The following is a 14,889-nucleotide window of genomic DNA, read 5'->3' as shown; positions in this document are numbered from 1 at the left end:
CTAGAAACTTGTTCAACATGCATATCTCAGATGCCACCCCAGACTGACTGAATCAGAAACTCCGGGGGTGGGTCTCTGCGATCTGTGTTGGAACAAGTCCTGCAGGTGCTTTCTGATGCTCACCTAAGTTTGAGAGCCGCTTATCTGATGCCGAGGGCCGCGTCGGGGCGGCGACGGAGAACTCGGACCGGCGTCCCCTGGTGTCTCCCCGGGATTGGTTCTAGGACCCTCGCCAACACCGGAGTCCACAGGCGCTCAAGTCCCTGGTACAGCCTCGTCTCCAGATCCAGAGGCCCAAGGATGACTCACTCCACGTGACCAGGGACAGAGCCTGACAAGGCTCGTGTTGGGGTGAAGGATGCGTTCCCCCCGCCCCTTCGTACCAGAGAAGAAACTGCCACCTTTAATTAAGTGAAGTGGTAGTCAACTTGTAATTATTCAAGGGTAATTACAGAGTTTATGAATCGCATAGGAGGTTTACTGCTTCCTAACACCCCCTCATTTAAAATTCTTCCATCCACCCCCTCCTTGCTTGCACCTTGGTTTAAAAACAATGATGTGTAAGAGGCTGAACAAGGGTTTACTCATGGTACTAATTGTGTTAAGGTTGTTTTAAATTTAACCCCCCCCCCCATTTCAAAGTGGAACCTAGAAAAAGTACTTATGCAAAAATTTGCCTGATAGTTTTAACAAACCATTCCTTAGGCCATTGCAAACTTCATGATAAGTAAAAGCCAAATAAATCAGGAAGCTACTCAACACCACTGGCAAGACCCTGTTTGTTGCAAGAATGTGGACAACCCTGAGGAATGAGGGCTCACAGCTTATCCCCTGTTGTCCTGGAACCTGGATGGGTCACTTCCTGTCTCCGCTGCCCTTCTCTGCCCACCCAGGAGCCTCGGTGGGAGAGGCCCCACAGACAGCGCGTGGGGGAGTTTTTCTCACCAAGTCTAGACCTCGTCAGACTCATCCTACCAGCGATCCTGTGATGTCTTTTCCTTACCTCACTATTTTTGGGGTTTTCAGTTGAAGGGTGTGACTCAGCAGAAACGAACCCAACCAGTATCATGAGGATGCGGGTTCGATCCCAGCCCTCACTCAGAGGGTTAAGGATTGTCAAGATCTCTGTGTAGCTCAGAGGACAATTAAGCCAGGACCCCTGCAGCCTGATGGTTGAGGTGCCCTCGCATATGCTCACCCTTCAGAGACTGAGAATTTTGTCCCTTTTCTGGGACAAAGGTGGCAATTCCCCAGAAGTGGGCGGAGCTCTGTCTCCTAAAGCACAGCCACAGGCCATGAACACTCAGAAGCAAGTCATGCTGTAGGGACTTCACGGATGTAACCAGCAGAATCAGACAAGGGAGAGCTCCCCGTGTGGCCAGAATGGCAGAGCAGACGTCCGTGCCAAGCTGCCTCCCCATCTGTGCATGCCTCCTGTGGGGTGCCTGCACCAGGTAGCTTTGTGAAAGGAAAGAACTTGGGAATTCAAGTTGCTTAGAGAGAACACAGTGGCCTGCCCCACCCCTCCCTGCAAACTAAGTGGCCCTGAAGCAAATTTGAAGGAAAAAAAGTTGTTTCTTGATGAGCCCTGTGCGTGGCTCCTGTGGTTGGATGTTAAGTCACATGGGTTTTATTTTGTTTTTTTCCCCCGAGCCAACAAGAATTATCAAAATCATGAAACAATCGAAGGGAATTCTTGGGTGGTCGGTCATCAAGTCCCCGGAGCTCCTGTCCCCAGCACTAAGTCTGACTGCCCGAGATTGAGCCTCTTAAAGAAGACGCCATAAGCCAGTTTCTGGTTGAGCTTTTCCTCAACGTTTTCAGTATGTCAACTGACCTAAAGTTCACCTTGTGGTTCTCCTGAGATCCGGTATCAAGATGCGCAACATCCAGGAGATGCGTGGTCTGATCGGGGATCCTTCCTTCACGCCCGTGAATGCGACCTCCCCCCCCCTCCGCCCGCCCCCCGACCCCACAGAGGGAAAGGCTGTGGAAATAGCAAACAATTATGATTAATTAGATGATTGTCCTTTTTTTTAAAAAAGCCTTTTTGGGCACATGTCTTCCAGAGTAAAAAATTACAAGTTCGTAAGAATATACTAGAAGCACAGGGACTGTTTTTCACATTGAAAAATATGTAATGTTTAGCTTCTGTACAAAGTCCCACATCTTAGCACCTGCAGAAAAATACGAGAGGTTCTGTCCTGATGGGGTTCGCATTCAAGGGGAGAAGGGGCGAGAACCTCTCAGTATGTTAAGTCGGACCTGCTTGGACTCAAGGAAGCCTTCAGGGTGGCTGAAACTGGAGCCGCTGCGGAGATGTGCTGGTAGCTGAAAATTGGGGAGTAAGAGGTTGAGAGACAGGCAGAGGGAATTCGTGGGTTCCGAATGAAAGCCTTGACTTCGAAGATATCACTAAAGAGCGGGGAGTAGTCTGGTGTGGCTGGAACATAGAGGTGGTGTGCAGGAGACTCATATTTAATGGGTAAACTAGTCCTGGAAGAGCTGGTCATCCATCTTTCAGGAAAAGGGGTAGGGGGCGGGTATCGAGCAAAAAGCCGCCCCCCAAACAGGGCGTGTTTGGGGAATGGACGTGACCGTTGGGTAGAATGCACGTAGCAGCCCCGTGGGAGGCAGCGAGGTCATTTCTGGGGTAGCTCTGTACTGGATTATGGGGGGATTTTGATGCCAAAGCAAAGATGTAGGGTTTACTCTACAGCAGCAAAGAGCCATCAAACACTTGTTATTTTTGAGGTATGGGTAGTGACGTGAGAACCCGAGCTTTAGACTGGCTTTCTTTCCGTGGGAAGGCTGGGGTTCTTGTTAGGGGCATCAGAGAAGTCCAGAGAGGGCAGCGGGGCCAGGAAAGGGGTGGGGGAGGGTGTCTGGTATCAGGGCTCGCATTTATTTCTAAGGTGCATAGAGCCTTGGAGAAACAGTTGAATATTTTCCCATTTATTCAAGTAACATTGATGGTAAAGATTCAGGAGATACCCAAAAGCAAGTCTGTGCAGACAAAAGGCTTCTTGTAGTTCGTATTTTCATTATTCTTACACATCATACATTGTGTTTGGGAGGCCCTGGCCTGAGTGTCGGACCTAAGACAAGCCCACTTTTGGTTTAAATGCTAAAACTGCCCTTTTTTTTTGCTTTCGATCTTTGCGATGTGTTTGACAGCAAATGCATTTTTTTTAACCCCCTTGGTGCCAAGGCTGATGATTTAGGATACATTTTGATGTGGTTTAAGGTGGGCAATCAGATTACAGGTTTCAATAGGTAGCGCTGACTTCTAAAATTGGATTTTCCTGTCCTTGACATTTGAAATGAGAAATAAAAATTATCTTTTCAGGCGTACATGCCAAGACACTTCCAGGAGAGTAGGTCGAGAATAAAGTAAATGCTGTTTTGGGTGCCCGGTGATCTTTTAATTATGAAATAAGCCTTTTGATTTTAATCTTCCAAAATGTGCCACACTGATCCGAGAAAACAGCCTTTTTTAACGTTCACATCCTGCTGGCTGCTGCAGATGAAAAGCTTCCACCTCTACCCCGTATTTTTGCAAGCCGAAAGTAAAAATACCATTAATCTCGTCTCCATTCCACCCCCTGATTATAAAAGACTGTTCCATTTGGAGTCAGGCCTGAGCCACGAAGGCAGTAGCCCAGGGCAAATGCTTAGGTTTCCAGAGCGGGCTCCAAGGCTGGAGGGTCCCAGCCCGTTGGCTGAGGCCTTCATCTGGGAACGTGCCCAGGGAGTTGGGCTTTCCCAAGGTCACCTCCCCGAGGTCGCTGCATCGCGGGCTTGCTTCCCTTTGCCTCCCCCTCGTGTGTCCATATGCACCGCAAAGCGTGGAGACTGATTAACTTTGTTTTGCTTCTTTTGTGGCATCTGAAGCAGCTTGTACAATGAAGACAGAAACCTGCTTCGGATTAGAGAGAAGGAGAGACGCAACCAGGAAGCTCACCAAGAGAAGGAGGCATTCTCTGAAAAGATCCCCCTTTTTGGAGAGCCCTACAAGGTATTTCTTGTTTATGAGAAAGTCTTCTGATTTATCACCGTGTTTGACTCTGCGAGGAAAGTAAGTTTGAATAAGGGTTGCAACTGCGAAAATAAGGCAACCAGCTATCCTGGAGGTCGTTTCTGAAAACAAAATATGAAAAATCTCTGAACCTTGTTAGTCAAAATTACTACAGTTTATGGTTTTCTTTTGTAACGTTAGTCTCCTGTATTTAGTAATATTTGTCCGCGATAGGCTTCTCAACAGGGGAATTGAGTTAAAATTGCACATTAAAGTCTGTGTTACATGGAGTTCCCGTTGTGGCTCCATGGGAACGAACCCGACTAGGGTCCATGAAGATGCAGGTTCGATCCCTGGCCTCGCTCAGTGGGTTAAGGATCCAGCGTTGCTGTGAGCTGTGGTGTAGGTTGCAGATGCAGCTCGGATCCCCCGTGGCTGTGGCTGTGGCAGTGGCGTAGGCCAGCAGCTGCAGCTCCGATTCAGCCCCTAGCCTGGGAACCTCCATGTGCTGCAGGTGCGGCCCTAAAAAGATTTTTTTAAAAAAATGCTATGTTACCTATTAAATCGAGGTGCTTCTTTTTTAATGGCATGATGGAACATGGTGTATGAAGTGGTGGTTTTTTTCCTCCCAGTATCTAACGCTGCTGTCTTGTCTTTTTTCAGACAGAAAAAGGTGATGAGCTCTCCAGCCGAATACAGAACATGCTGGGCAACTACGAAGAAATGAAGGAGTTTCTTAGTACCAAGTCCCACTCTCAACGCTTGGATGCTTCCGAACACAGGTTGGGAAAGCCCAGATATCCTTTACTTCCCGAGAAGGGGAGTGGCATCCCATCCCACTCCTTCCACCCCAGCCTCCACCACCAGCCAGGGAACACGCCTGCCTCTGGACCACTTCCTGTTGGTACCATCAGCCAGAACCCAAAGATGGCGCAGCCCAGAATGGAGCCAGTGCCGAGTCTCCAGGGCAAAAGCTACGGGCCCCCGGACGGGCCGCTCCTGCCCCAAGATCGCCTCGCTCCGGAGGGCTACGGCTCCAGTCAGCACAAAAAGCGCGAGCGCAGAGCTGACGGCGACCACGGTGCTTTGATGCCAGACCCGGCCCCGGAGCGGGAGCTTGCGCCTCTCTTCGCTCTGCCGTCCCCGGTCCCCCCTCTGTCTCCTGTACATTCCAACCAGCAGACTCTCCCCAGGATGCAGGGAAGCAGCAAGGGTCACAGCAGCAGCAGCAGCAGCAGCAGTAAGGGCTACGGCCCGGGCAAGTCTCCCAAGGACCTGGCGGGAAAGGTCCCCGAGAAGGAGACCCCTCAAGAGCCTTCGGGGGCCGCGGCTGGCCTGGGGGGAGCCCCGCCCCCGCCCCCTTCTCAGACGTTCCCCCCGCCCCCCCTCCCGTCAAAAAGCCTTGCAATGCAGCAGAAGCCCACGGCCTACGTCCGGCCCATGGATGGCCAAGATCAGGCCCCCAGCGAGTCCCCTGAACTGAAGCCGCTGCCGGAAGACTTCCGGCAACAGACCTTTGAAAAAACAGACTTAAAAGTGCCTGCCAAAACCAAGCTCGCTAAGCTCAAAATGCCTGCTCAGTCGGTCGAGGTGAGTGGAATTTCACGTCGGGGGCAGTTCCAGGGTGAAGGGAGATTTGAGGTGGAAGAACTGGGGGCAGGGGTGCCCGTGGCCTCTGTTGCAGGGAGAGTCCTTTCTGGCTTGAGGATCTCGAGGACCCCTGAAGCTCAGGTCTGAGCTGGGTTGCTGACAGCAGCTACTGAAAGGTGGTTTGCAGAAAGCCTTCCCAAATCCTTTTTATGGAGCCCGAATTTAAGTACAGGGCACTAGAGATGGGGGGGGGGAGGATAGTTTGCTGTGTTTTGGAGAAGGTATGTAGCTACCTGTACCACCGACAGCTCCGTCCATGTAGAGAACATTTCTATCGTGAGAAAAATTTCAGAAGGTTTTGAGCTGTCCTGGATTATTTTGACTTTAGGGAACACTGGCTTCTTTAACGACACCGAAGGGGAAAAAGTTTTTTTTTCTTGGTGAATACTTCCTCAGCCGCAGTTTTTCCTGAGATCCAGTCCATAAAAAAATGAAAAAGAGGTCAAAATGTCAAAGGCAAAGCCCACATTTTTAAAGATTTGTTCCCTATGAGCTGTAAGAAGCTTTGAAACTGAACTTCTGTTCTCATATATTTTATTTACCACCTACAAAAAGAGGAGGGTGTGGCGACGTCTTGTCTGAGAGTGAGTCACAAATAAAGAACTAGGCTTTTTCAAGTAACCAAAACACTTTATCTTTTTAAGCGAAGGAAAAAGTGCTTTTTCTGCTCCTTTGACAGATGGCAAAGTGGTGTTTGAATGAGGACAATCAGAGCCCACACCCTATCACCCGCATTTTAAAGTAGCACTGAGTTACTCAAGTTCAGATTAGGAGTGCACTGTGAAATGTTGGAAGTGAATTTATTTTAACGCTTCTCTGTTGTAAAGCTTCTCTGTTGTAAAGCCGTGGTTTAATTACATCTGTTGTGTAAACATTCTGATTTGCATATCCATTGCTCAGGAACTCCCGAGACCACCTGGATGTCAGCTTTACAGGGTGCTAGAAGGTAGCATTCCTTAAGGTTCAAAGAAGGGACTCTCCTCCAGCATCTGGAGCTGGAACGAGAAGCCGTATCTTTTTTTTTTTTTTTTTGTCATTTTGCCATTTCTTGGGCCGCTCTCACGGCATATGGAGGTTCCCAGTCTAGGGGTCCAATCGGAGCTGTAGCCACCAACCTACACCAGAGCCACAGCAACACAGGATCCGAACCGCGTCTGCGGCCTACACCACAGCTCATGGCAACGCCGGATCTTTAACCCACTGAGCAAGGCCAGGGATTGAACCTACAACCTCATGGTTCCTAGTCGGATTCGTTCACCACTGCGCCACGACGGGAACTCCGAGAGGCCGTATCTTGAAGGAGGAAAACCTGTTCCTGTGTGGTGTCAGCCTTTGGTTTAGAAGAGTTGAAGCCAAGTTCTTGTTGTGGCGGCGAGGGGTTCGTGGCTTGTTTCACTGCTCCCCCTTCCCCACTGCTTCCATCCAATGGTCTTTTAAAAGATGAACTAAAATGGGCAAGTCATCCTGTCTGTCTGGTGCGCCTGCATTCTCCAGCCACGAAGGAGAGAGGTCCTTATGCTTTCTTCTGTCTCTTCACTTCATGGCAAACCCGTGTTTTGTGTACTTCAGTTGGCACCCCTAAAAAAATGCTCTTCCTTTGTGGGATAAATCCTTCTCACAGTTAAGACTTAGTCTTGCCTGGAGTTCCCTGGCGGCGCAGCAGGTTGGGGATCCGACATGGTCACTGGTGTGACGTGGGTTCTGTCCCTGGTCTAGGAACTTCTACGTGCCTCGGACGCAGCCCAAAACAAAACAGACAAAAAAGGACTTTCTAAAATCCTACCAGAAAAAGATTATCAAAGGTCAATCGTCTAAGTGGAGCTGAGAGCTCACATTCTGTATTGGGTTTGTTGGTTGGTTGGTTGGTTTTTCTGGGCACATCCGTTTTAGTTTTGGGTCAACTGGAAGATGCGTGGCCGCTTGACGTGACCCGTCTGAGGGTACAGCCAGGACTCAGCAGTCTCATGTGGATGCCTCCTAGCTGTGGAGCTGCCACCGGGGAGGTGGGCCCGCCCACATGGGAGGCGGGGCTTCCTTTCTGCCTGAAGTTAACAAGTGAGAGCCAGAGGGAAACCAAGGCATCTTGGTGAGCGTTGCTGCATGTAGCCCCTGGGCCGGAGTGGGTGTGCTTATGAGATGCGGGACTTGGGAAACAGGCATTTAACTAAAAGGGAGAGAGGGGATAAGCTGAGGTGGGCATATTAAATTGTGTCCTGGATTTAGAATCCTAGACTTTTAAGGGCAAACCCGTAGCCCTTTCATTTTGCAAAGAAAACCTAGGAGCGGGAGGTTAACTGTGCTACAGTTGAGTTAGTAGCCACGCCAGAACTCTCAGTTCTCTGACCTCTTCTCCTTCTGCTTGTTGAGTATGAATGGAGATCCCTGGGGCATCTTGAGCAGGGGAGTGGTATGTCTGCTTTCCTTTTTGAAAAAAGATCATTCTGGCTCCTGAGTGGAGAATAACTTGGGGGAGGGCGGGGGGGGGCAGAAATAGGGAGGTTGGTGGGGTTAGGGGATGATGATGGCTGGGGGTAGGATAATAGCAATGGACATAGTGAGAAGTGGACAGGTCCCAGATGGGTGGGGCCGGGGACTAACAGGGCTTTGTGATTGGAGAATGAGTGGGTTTGAGGCGAGAGGGAAAGTGAAACATCAAAACGAGACACTTAGCTTTTTTTACTTGAAAGGTATGGATGGTGGGATGGCACCTGCTGCTGAGGTGGAGTGGATCTGGGTGGCCCGGGTTTGCCAGGAAAACCGAGAACTCGGGATAGATCATTTATGAAGCTGGAGATGCCGTTGGGTATCCAGGCAGATGTGACATGTTGGCAGGCATCACAGTAGCCCAGGCCAGAGAAAGTCATAAGATGGGATGTTTGCTGTGGGTCCAGCAGTAAGGGGGTGAGAGTCATGGGATTGGAGTAGAACAAACAGCCAGCATTCATGTAGCACATGGCACAGGTTAATCAAGTGGGGAAAGAAGGAAAGGGGGTGACCATTCCAGGGGAAGCCTGGGAAGGAGGTGTCTCAGCACAAGCAGCCCTCTCCGGTCCAGGAATGGGTCTTGGGATGAGCATGAACCTTGGGCAGCATCTACCTGGAACAGCTCTCAGCAGGTGGAGTGGGGTCCTCCAGGGAAGAGGCTTCAGTGACTCGGCTCAGTGGGCTCATTTTAAGGAGTCTGCCAGTGGGTGCAAAGGTTTTATTCTAAGACACTTGCGGTCCTACAGGGAACTTTCCAAGACAGCTGACACAGACATTGACCTTGGCCACTGGGACTCCGTTTTGAACCACTTGACACAGCTTACATCCGAGACGCTTCACGCACGATGAGTCGAAATCATAACACGAAAGACATCTCATCTTAGCGCTGGGGATGAGAACGTCAGGCTGTATTTGCATCTCGTAGGCATTTAAAGCTTTGGGGCCAGGTGGATAGAGTTGAGAAGGCTCTGAACCAGGCCCTCCCTGGCCCAGCTTTACCCTCGGCCAGGGCAGGGAGTGGGGAGAAGTGAGGGCCTGGTGGGTCTTCAAAAGCCAAAATCGAAGATCGTCTTGGAAACCCGAGAATCTGCTTACAGATCAGGGGAAATTGTGGGTTTCTATTTTTTCACATAGGGTTTGCTGTGTTTGTGTAAATAGTATAGCTGTCGTAATTTACCCAAATGAGCCCCTGGCATCTAGCAGGATTTACTGTCCATGTAAATCTGCTACTGTTTCTACCTCCTTGTATGGCCCCGCTCTGTTCCCCTCCAGAGAAGCCTGGCTCTGAGTCCTGATAGTTGCTCATTTCTGCAGAGCAATTGCTCTTTTCCTTGTGGCCTCTCATGACATCATTTGGGAACATTTTCTTTTCTTTCTTTCTTTTTTTTTTTTTTGTCTTTTGTCCTTTTAGGGCTGCACCTGCGGCATATGGAGGTTCCCAGGCTAGGGGTCGAATTGGAGCTACAGCTGCCGGCCTGTGCCACAGCCACAGCCACACCAGATCCAAGCCGCATCTGCGACCCACACCACAGCTCACGGCAATGCCGGATCCTTAACCCACTGAGCGAGGCCAGGGATTGAACCCGAAACCTCATGGTTCCTCATCTGATTTTGTTTCCATTGTACCCGATGGGAACTCCTGGGAACATTTTCTGTTACCACATCCTTCCACCTGATTTCCAAAACTCAGGTGTCACGTGCAGCTGTGACTTGGTTTTTGGACTGCTTTGACTCATGGCAACTCTTAAATCGTGCCTTCCATTTTCAGTGAACTGCCAGCCTAAGAGTGCGAAGTCGTAATACTTTGTGCTCGTGTGCAGTCTTTGCTCCCTTCATATTTCGCTCCCTTATGATCTTAAACCCTGAAAAGGGGGCATTTGCCTTTTGAGAAGTGATTGTGCCCTTCAAGAGGTTCACGTTCGTGTCGATGGTGGCTGTCCTTCCCGATGCTTCCCTCAAGACACAGCTAAGCGGCCCCTCTCCCAGGCACATCATCCGTTCAGCAACTTCTGACTAAAATGTCTGCGGCAGCTGCTGCATGTGTGACAGGCCTAGGGCTGGGGTGGAGTTGTAGTGGTGGGCGAAACCCAGATGATTCCAGGCCTCTCGAACCATAGCTGTCTAGTTAGAGACGCGGCCTTGGGATGGAACACGATGGAGGATAATGTGAGAAAAAGAATATGTGTGTGGGGGGGTATATACATCTACATGTATGTGTATGTACGTGACTGGGTCACTTTACAGCAGAAATTGACAGAACACTGTAAATCACCTATAAAAGAAGAAACAAGAATCTTAAAAAAGAAAGTAGTTTGGTGTTATTTCAAATAACTGCTTAGATCAATGTGCAGAAACTTTGGCGAGTCCTGTAAAGGAATCTACAAACTCTTATAAGCACGATAAAGGGGGCTCATGGGTGGCTTAGGGAAGAAGTCTCTGAGGAAGTGTTAGGTGAGACTTGAGGAGTGAAGAGAAGTGACAAGAGCCAGGGCTTGTCTTGGTCTGGCCGGGCTGCTCCAACAAAATAGCACGACTGGGTAGCTTACAAAGCTGAGAAATGCGTTTCTCGCTGTCGTGGAGGCTGAAAGCCCAAGCTCGGGGCACGGTCATGGCCATGTTCTTGCGAGGGCTTTCTTTCTTTTTTTTTTTTTTTGTCTTTTTGCCATTTCTTGGGCCGCTCCCGCGGCATATGGAGGTTCCCAAGCTAGGGGTTGAATCGGAGCTGCAGCCACCGGCCTACGCCAGAGCCACAGCAACGCGGGATCCGAGCCGCGTCTGCGACCTACACCACAGCTCACGGCAACGCCGGATCCTTAACCCACTGAGCAAGGGCAGAGACCGAACCTGCAACCTCATGGTTCCTAGTCGGATTCGTTAACCACTGCGCCACGACGAGAACTCCGCGAGGGCTTTCTTCTCAGGGCCCAGCTGACGCCTTCTTGCTCTGTCCTCACGTGGCGGAAGGTGGGGGCCAGGGATTTCTCTGGAACTTCTTTTTAAGACACTAATCTTGTTCCTGAGGGCTCGACCCTTCTGACTTCAGCATCTCCTAAAGAGCCTCACTTCTTACCACCATCAGCCTTGGGAGGTAGGATTTCAGTATGAATGGGGCGGGGGGGCACACATATGCATTGACTGTACTAGGTGTGTTAGGAGTGAAATAGCATCCACACTCCATGCCGAGGGAAGGTATGTGTCAGGGGTTTATTTCCCCTGATGCGCAGAGACCATTGTAAGTTTTCTTGGGTTATTAGCCCAGTGCTGAAGATCAGAGGGAATTTTTGCATTCATTCTGAAACTTGGTGGCAAGTCTGAATCACCTGGGGGAGACCTGTTAAAAATATAAATGGTTTAAAATAAAAATGCCCAGGCCCAGTCGTTGAAGAGTGATTCAGCAAATAGACGGAGGGACTGTGTATCTGATTCTCATGAGGTTTCTTCTAGAGCCTGGAAGTGAGAACTCTTCCAGAAGACCTGATAATCAGGCCACAAGGCATTAGAGAAGGACCCCCTTCCTGGTGCTTCCAGAGTCTCCCATGTGGGTCCTCAGCCGGAAGGGTCACCTAGGCTGATGGGACAGCTTGTCCTGAGCAGGACAGGACAGGAGCCTCCGGGGAGAAATAAGGGAGTAGGACCCGAAGGCTCCACTCTTCTTCTGTGGCTCACGTTCCCCCACCCCCCTTGTGCCCCCAAACATTTTCAAGCTCATGGGCAAAGTAAGATTCCGACACAACCCTATCTAGCTTTACTCAGTTTTCTAAAAATGTTTTTTTTTTTTTTAATTACAGTTTTTTTAATTTTTAAAATTACAGCTCTTCTGTTTTGCAAATTTAAATTGGATTCCATGAGCTTGAGCTCAGTTAACTTGGGCAGACCTACGTGACTTTAGTATTTGCTAGGTGACTTTAATGTTTGTTAGGAAAATGATATTAAAGCAAAAAAAGTTACCTTGTGCTCAGTTGCCTGATGACGTAGCATGTCTGGAGCAGAATACTTCCTACCGGTGAGAAATAACCCGCGGCGAGTAACCTGTATCTGCTTGGAGGCTGGCTAAGTTTTGACCCCCAAATATCTAAATATAGAAGTTTAAAAATAGTGACAAATGACTGACAGACATTTTAGAGCAGACGCTCCCAACAGCCTGACTGGGCCTGCAGAGTTTTTTTGTTTTTTTGCCTATAGATATGTCTTTTTTCTTTTCCCCCTCCTCTGAGCCAATATCAACAAACTGGGGAATTATGCTAAAAAGTCGTAATATGATTTTCGGTTTCACCCGCTAGAGCTGAGTAGCCACCTTTATTAATTTCCGGATTCTGGCAAATTTTTGAGTTTAAAGAAACACTTGAAACTCTGAAGGGACCGTTCTCAAGAATACAGGCTAACATATTTTTTTGAAAAGCTCTAGAATTGCCAGAAAGGAGTTAAGGCAAAGACTAGAATTGCTTATAGAAGCCCCGGCAGAAAGCCGCCCGTTGAACCTGGCACATCTTTTGGGTGGCATTCAGCGGAGCTGTTTTCTTTGTAGTTTGACTTTCCATTCCTTCTCTAAACGCCAGAAGTACATTTGGTACCAGGATAAGAAATTCCTGTTCCTCCCTGTTGTTTTCACACTTGAGATGTTTGGGGAGGGTTATTGGATCCCCCCTGGGTCCTCGAGCTGTGCCGCTGCCAAGGCGGAGACGTTTCCCGCTTAGAATCTTCCAGGCCGTGCGCGCTCCCAGGCTCTCCCAGCTGCCCGAGGCCTTCGAGCTCTTCTCCAGATTAATTGCGTTTTATTTTGAGCCAGCTGATAATCTTCAGGGACAGAAAAGCAGCTCCTCCAACGGGAGTCCTGCCGATGCCCCGCCTCCGTGGTTTTGATTCGGGCTGTTTTTGGCGGGGGGTGGCCCAGCCGAGGGAGATGGCGGAGCAGAATTCCTTTTTCAGAGAGCATCCTGGTTCATGTTATGATAACAAGTTTATTTTTTGGCCTTGGCTTTCTCCTCTCCAGTTGCCAAGATCTATTTGAAAACCATTACTTTCCAAGGTTAACTTTGTGGCATGTTCACATTTTCCGAGAACTTTCTAAGCAGCTGTTTTTCAGGGATATTGTTCCTTTTCTAATTGTCCACATCCCTGGGCCTCTCCCCCTTCCCCCAAATCCTCAGGGTCCTCACAGGCCGTTAGATTTTTCTTGAACTTTATTTTATTCCCTGTTTAAGCGTGCCCTACTTTTTCTCTGCGTTTTCCACCCCCCCCCCCCAAAAACCTGTAGTAATTTGTCAAGTCCATTCTAATCTCCTTAATCCCTTTGGCTGAAAGGTTTTGAGGTTTAGTGTTTTAATCTGGGGGCCTCAGTATTTAAGTAATTAGAGGTCCTATTTCTAGCTCTGTCCTTTAGATAAATCACCTTAGGTTTTTTGGTTCCAATTGACAGAAAGTAGAACTTTTGTCAGTTCGTTATTTGGGCAAGCTTGAGGCTTTGCATTGAACTGCATGAATTAGGAAAGGAAAGCTTTCTTTGTCATTCATGTTTCCTGCACAGATTCTTACAAACTCAGGCTTTGTGGAAGCTCCTTTTCTTCATTGCTCAGTTTTTAAAATCCTCCACCCCAAAGCAAATATTTCCTATTGCATTTTAGAAAAAAAAATTTTTTTAAGCAGTTTTTTTTGCTGTAATTAGAGTTTCTTGTATTGCTTCCACCATTTTTTTCTTTTTATGCTTGAACGCATGTTTACGTGCAAGAAGTTCTTTTTCCTTTTACCAAATAATCTGGACATTCTTACACAATGGTAAACAAACAAAAACCTTTCCTCTCCGGAATGATTTAGTCATAGAAGGATTCGCTTTTTGCATTCTAGGTTTCTGCCTTTTTAGTCAACAACTGTTGGAACACCCACTAGATATAAAGGGGAGCTACCGGGAGAGAAAGATACCAACAGTACATTTATGATATAGCCTAAAAAATACAAAGTAGACTCAGTAGGAAACACTGTCTTCTTGTGCATTTTGTGGTAGGAGCTGTTCTAAATGCCTTATTTGTATCAACTCATTTAATCCTTGTAACTCTCCCCTGCGGTAGACGCTGTTATACTGAGATTTACAGAGGTGCAGCGAGATCCATTTCTCCAAGTTTAGCCAGGCCCTAAGTCCTGGATCTGGACTCCAGGTCCACGTGGTCTGGCTCAAGTCCACACCCTTAACTGTGATACCTACCTTGTGCTACCTTTCGCAATTGGAAGCTGGGGGGGTTCCTGCTGTGATGCAGTGGGATGGCCGGCATCTCTGCAGCACCAGGACACAGGTTCAATCCCTGGTGCAGCACAGTGGGATAAGGCTCTGGTTGTTGGCCGTAACTGTGACACAATTTGCAACGAAGGCTCAGATTGATCTGAGCCAGGAGCTCCTTCAGCCACGGGGCGGAAGAAAAAGAAACAACCACCACAGAAATTGGAAGCTGTACTTTTTTTTTGTAAAGTTGACTTTTGAGGCACTGCGGGTATTGGTAAGAGAGCGTCTAAAGGATTTGGGAGAGAAAGGCCCAGAGGCAGGAAATGGTGAGAAATCTGGTAGGAGTAGCTGGGCCTTGGGTTCAAGGAGCCTGGGAAGAGGCCCAGGCACTTGACCTGGCTGTGCTGTCAGTTCGGTCTGCTGTGCAGTGGGGCTGCTGGGTTGAGGGCAGTCCACGAGAAGCGCTCAAAACTGTGCTTGGTGCCCAGAGGAGCTCAGTCAGTGGTGGTGGGAGTCAGAACATGAA

At 48.8% G+C, this 14,889-nt stretch overlaps 1 protein-coding gene across 1 annotated transcript in view; it reads left to right on the top strand.

The window, feature by feature from the left end:
* Nucleotides 1-14,889, top strand: part of AFF1 (ALF transcription elongation factor 1) — a 193,226-nt gene that overhangs the window by 94,430 nt on the left and 83,907 nt on the right. The window contains exons 3-4 of the mRNA XM_047798798.1: nucleotides 3,895-4,018; nucleotides 4,682-5,608. Of these exons, the coding sequence (XP_047654754.1) occupies nucleotides 3,895-4,018; nucleotides 4,682-5,608 (1,051 nt within the window). The remainder of the gene's footprint in view (nucleotides 1-3,894; nucleotides 4,019-4,681; nucleotides 5,609-14,889) is intronic.

The sequence above is a fragment of the Phacochoerus africanus genome, chromosome 10 (genome assembly GCF_016906955.1).
Source record: "Phacochoerus africanus isolate WHEZ1 chromosome 10, ROS_Pafr_v1, whole genome shotgun sequence".
Taxonomy (NCBI): domain Eukaryota; kingdom Metazoa; phylum Chordata; class Mammalia; order Artiodactyla; family Suidae; genus Phacochoerus; species Phacochoerus africanus.
This window is presented reverse-complemented; position numbering and strand designations above follow the sequence as displayed.